The sequence below is a fragment of the Malurus melanocephalus genome, unplaced genomic scaffold, assembly GCF_030028575.1.
Source record: "Malurus melanocephalus ecotype Western Australia unplaced genomic scaffold, MMel_1.1 scaffold_41, whole genome shotgun sequence".
NCBI lineage: Eukaryota > Metazoa > Chordata > Aves > Passeriformes > Maluridae > Malurus > Malurus melanocephalus.
In genome coordinates, this window is record NW_026623273.1 from 2,645,237 (window position 1) to 2,650,645 (window position 5,409).

The following is a 5,409-nucleotide window of genomic DNA, read 5'->3' on the forward strand; positions in this document are numbered from 1 at the left end:
AAGAAAAATTACTTTAATGCTTGGCCAGGAAGTGAGCAAGGTTTGAGTTACAGCCTTCTTACATCTTCCAAATTCTTCTTCCCTCCTCCTAAAAACCATTTTCACAGTGCTACCCTACCCTTCAGTTAACCTCATAAAGCTCATGAGGGCCATTTGCCTTTTCCTCACTAGGGCCATTTACCTGCACCTCATTAGAGCCTCTTACCTCCACCTCATCAGGTTCTTTTCCCCACCAAACACCTRTTTAGCTGAGGTTGACGTTCAGAGCTGGCCTATTAGACACCAGAAATTTCAGTGAGAGTGTTTTTGAGCTTAAGATGAGGAGCTGTGCTGAAAATTAGGCTTTGGGGCAGAATTTCAAAGCTCTCCATCTCTGACAACCTATCTCTGCTCTCAGTACCCTGTGAAGAACCTTAGCTGTGGATGTAAAGTGCATCCAGGAGAGCATAGGCATGCTGTGCTCCAGATGGTCACTCTCTTTTCATTCCACACAAATATCGCTGATTGCATTGAGAACAAGTGGAGAAGCTAGGAGATTGAGATTAAAACTCAGAAGTAACGGAAAGAGGTTTTTTTCCTCCCCTCCTACACTTGGAACAAGAAACACAAATAATGACAACTTCCTAGAATTGAAGTAATGGAAGGGGCTTTTTTTCCTCTCCTCCCACACTTTAAGCATGAAATACAAATGATTGCAACTTCCTGGAACTGTCCCCAAAGCAAACACTGTTTAAGGTTGTCCCAGAATTGTTACTACCACTTTTAAAAGCTCATTTATGTGGGTGTTAAAGCTCTGTCTGTGCTCCAAGAAATAAGCAATTTTTCTGCGTGTTTTTCATAACATTTCTGTGGAGATGTATGTCTATTTCCAGAAATATCTTTGGTTGATTTTAAGGTATTATTTAGTAAAAACTGAGGGTTTTAAAGGACAGCAGAATAAAAATCTTGAAGTATATTTGAACAASTTAGAATAAAAAAATACTTAAAAATATTTTAATACATGTGCATATATGTATATGTCATTAGATTTAAAATAARTGCTTGTACTTACATTCATGAATAGGTCATTAATTAGAGAATAATTAAGATCTGAAATATTTTTTAACTGAAGCCTCTTTCTCACTTCTGCTGAGGTAAAAGACAGTAATGTTCCAGTTCTTTGGATGGGACAGATCTTGACTCTGCTGAGGTGTAGCATGCTGTGGAAAAGGAAGAAGTCTGGGCTATCCACATGTCTATGTCTTGAGTTCTTTGCTGCATTCTTAGGATATATTTCAATGAAAAGGGAAGCTGGAACAGGACTCTGAATGTTTTCCATTCCTTGACCTCTTTTTAAGAGTTACCAAGATAAAGCACATTTGAATAGTGGAATTCCTGCTTTTGTTTTCAGTCCTTCCCTGGACACCTGTGCCATTGATCTAAGAACCAACAGAACCACAGCTTTAACTGTTTGCAAGATGCATGCTTTGGAGTGCATGGGCAGAAAATACTCTCTGACTAATGCAGAAAACTGCAAAATACCCCAGGCAGCTGAAATACCATGTGGATCGTGCCGTTCATGGGAAAAATGCGATGGTAAGAGGTTCTTCACAATTGCAAGCAAAATTGTTCATATGACCAAAGGGAGATCTTTATCCCCAGTTACACATTAGCAGTTGTTCTGTCCTGTAAGGCATCTGCAGTCCCTCCCAGAAGCACCAGGCACTGCTAAGCTGGCTCAGACCATCAGCCAAGTGTTTGGTGTCCAAATGTGGCAGGAATCTCCAACCACGAAAAAGAAAACCCTGCAGGATATTGTTACAAAATGTGCCATCCACGGGAAAAGCTTATTCCTTATTGCTTTTTTTCATYGTATCTACCTGTTGAAATTCCTTAAAACAGCAATTGCAGAAATCCTTACTGCCCCCAGGAATCCTTATTGCCCCCACGTTCCTGAAACTTGCCAAGCAGTCTCCCCGGCAGGATCCTGTCCCTAGGAATTAAAAGTTTTATTGTACACTAGCTGTGAAAGCCACTTRCTGTTGTTTGTACTTCACTGTCTATCCCCAGTTTCTCATATAATGATTAAAGAGGTCTCTTCCCTCTTGCTGTTTTTTGTAACCTGTCTGCAGTGAAAGTTTTCAAATCCCCTGATTTGTTTTCCTTGTCTGTCCTACGCTACATTGCATTTAATGGAGGGTTGCATTTAAGGGAGGAACAGGAAGATGAAGTAATAAATTAGGGTTTTAGAAGTKCCCAAGCAAGAGGCACAGTTATTGTCATAATTTGAACATAAAAAAGATTACTAGATAGGAGTTAATCTGTTTTGCCTGGCAGGGTTGAACACACAAAAATAATAACAACAAAAAAAAATCAAAATTGTCTGGATCTTCTGCAAAGACAAACACAGGCAAAAAAAATGGATACACTAAAAAAGACAGTTATGAAAAATAAATCTTAGGTGGAACCTTCTTACCTGATTGTCACTGATATAGCTACACACATTTATTTGATCTTCATCAAAGTGTATGAAAATGTAAGTACCAGTTTCTAAGGATTTGCATGGTGACTTTGTTAGTGTCCAAAGACAGAGCTCTCATCTTTTATGTTACCCGAGCTCTAGAGAAGTAGATACATGGGCCAGAAGCAGTTACATGAGAGAAGCCTTTGAGTACAGCATCTCAGGCACCTTGAGCAAGTTTTTCCCACAAGTATGCTGAGACTCTCCAAGCAGAAGAAGCCCTAGCAGTGCACAATTTATTTCCACTTCTAGTTTTTTCACTGAGCCTGAGTATCATCTAATGTTGCTGAAAGAATTAGGGAATTAACTTAGAGAAAGAATGACACAATTGCAGAAAGCTTTGGGTTGGAAGGGACCTGTAAAGATCCTCTAATCGAAACCCCCTGCAATCACTCAGGATGTGTTCACCCAGATCAGTTTGTTCAGGGCCCTGTCCAACCTGGTCTTGAATGTTTCCAGGGATGAGACATCCACCAATCTCCCTGACCCTGTGTTTCACCACCYTCATCCTAAAAAATTTCTTCCTAAATATTTAGTCTGAATATGGCTTCTTCCACATTAAAACCATTATCCCTTGTCCTACCATTGCAGGCCCTACTAAAATGTCTGTCTTACAAGACCCTTTAAGTACTGGAAGTGCAATGGATCTTCCCAGAGCCTTCTCTTCTCCAGGTTTGTTCATCCTGGAGAACAAACCCAACTCTCTCATCCTGKATGAACAAACCCAACTCTCTCAGCCAGTCTCTGTAGGAGAGGTACTCCAGCCCTCTGATCAATTTTGTGTTTTCCTCTGATTCTGCTCCAAGAGGTACATGTCTTTCTTGCGCTGAGCACCCTCCGGAAAATTGCTTTCAGTCCCTATGGTTTTTCTGGAAACATTTTAGTCTGGGTTTTGTTTTGTTTTTGTGACTCGGATGATATCTTGAGCGTTTTTCCTCTGTGTGTTTGTTTAGTGCTAACCAGGACCTGTGTTTGTGATGGGGCCGGGCCGTGTGAGGAAGGAGGTGTCCAGGTGTGTGCTCAAGTGAGCGACTCTGCTGCCCGTCGGACCCTGACTGAGTGCGAGGCTGGGCTGCTCAGGTGCCGGGGGGAGGCTGTCACCCTCGTCAGCATACAGCCCTGTGATGCTACAGAGTAAATAAGATATCTTAACGCTTTATTTTGCTTATTGCCAGGGGATATGTCAAAATGTGTCAGCTTGGGTAGGACATACACTGAACCTTGCTCTGCCGAATGTAAGCTCTGCTGTGAAATCCACCACAGCTAATCAGACTGTGCATCTGGCCAGCTCTGAATCCAGGCCCGAGGCTCTTGGTTAGACTGAGATGCACTTGCCACTGCTGCTCATACAGAGCTTCTGCTTAGGAGCCAGCCTTACCACTGGCAGATTTACTTCATATTTCCACCAGAATTAAAAAAAAATGTTGCTGGAAGTGGAATTGGCAAAGTTGCTATTATACTGATGAATTGCCATGTCTGACACTGTAAATACGTTTTTCTTAAAGCTACACAAACATATGCTTGCACTGAGTGGATTTAGATTAGCAAAACATACAGACTAAACTTTACAGAGTAAAAGGTTTGATTCTTCCCTTTCAATAAAACAGCTTATTTCTACCATGCACTATTCAGCTGAGCAATTTGCACAGAACTGAAGTTCTTGTTGTTCCTGATGCACTTAAAGGTCAAAACAATGTGCATTAATAGCAGAGCCACATTAAAGTAATAAGAACACATCCGTGCTTGTAGTTTCTCATACACAGAAACACTTCACAAAAAAAAAAAAAAATGACCATTTTACATTGTCATTATTATTATTAGTATTATCATGAGCTACACTTGTAAGCGCAGGTAACTCTGTGGCATTTGCCACATGCATTTATGTTCAGGCCGAGATTGGCATCCTTCCAGACCATTGCACAAAGAGGCCTTCTGCCTTAGCAAAACTTTCTTAAAGGTAGCTTTGAGAAAACTGTTAGGGAAAATACATCTTTACAGCAATGAAGACATTCTGCATGCAGTCCCCTTGGAGATASCACTGGATAATCTTCAAAGACTATTCTTGAATAAAAGAAGTTTCCTATAATCTTTCTTTATACTAAACATCCTCTCTGGTGTAGTCAGACAGTGATATCTTTACCTACATATTGCAAGTCCATTCAGTTCCCTTGCTGTCCCATCCCTTCTGACTATTCTGGGATGCAGTCCCATCCCTTCTGACTATTCTGGGATGCAAACAAGGACAAAGGGCTGGATAACAAGTGGGTGCTCAGCCAAGTGCAGTACTATCACATGTATGTTAAGTATGTATGCTCTTAAAGCAACAAATTCTATTCTTACTATCAGTAACATAGTAAGATGAAACATCTCTTGATTATCATATTTCTTYCAGTAGCTTCCTTGCATAAACCCTACCATCAGTTGTAAAAGCTTTGCTTTCTGTGATGCTGGCAATAAGGAATAAGCCAGAACAGGAGTGGCTTACTTGGAGATTCTGGTGGAGGTAGCCATATTGGAAGGGAAGGTTGCCACACCCTGACTGAAAGGACCTCCTGACCTTTATGACCTTTATGCTGTCTGGAAAATAACACCAGGTGATGGGGATTCTTTTCTTTTTGAGCMAATAATTTTTTGTGAATAGCATACAAATGAAAACAAGTAGAATAAAATCTAAATAAATGTAATCAACTGTTTTATCTTTATTATTTGCACTGGAGTAGGTAGTAATAGTTTTGTAGAACACCCAGGRGTTGCTTACTTGATTATTCTGAAGTTTCTTGTCCTCAGTTTCTGGCCTTTTTCTTGCGGCATTTGGCACAACATGTGATTGGACCATGAGCCCACTGGGTAGCAGTGGCTTCTGTRGCTGCTGAGGGCAAGAACAATATCACCTGGAAATTTCATGATAG

The 5,409-nt window shown here is 40.7% G+C and overlaps 1 protein-coding gene across 1 annotated transcript in view; it reads left to right on the top strand.

Annotated features, from left to right (window-relative positions):
* C7 (complement C7) overlaps positions 1-5,192 on the top strand; it is a 23,140-nt gene extending 17,948 nt beyond the window's left edge. The window contains exons 17-18 of the mRNA XM_057364716.1: positions 1,391-1,575; positions 3,454-5,192. Of these exons, the coding sequence (XP_057220699.1) occupies positions 1,391-1,575; positions 3,454-3,638 (370 nt within the window). The 3' untranslated portion in view covers positions 3,639-5,192. The remainder of the gene's footprint in view (positions 1-1,390; positions 1,576-3,453) is intronic.
* Positions 5,193-5,409: the final 217 nt, after the last annotated feature.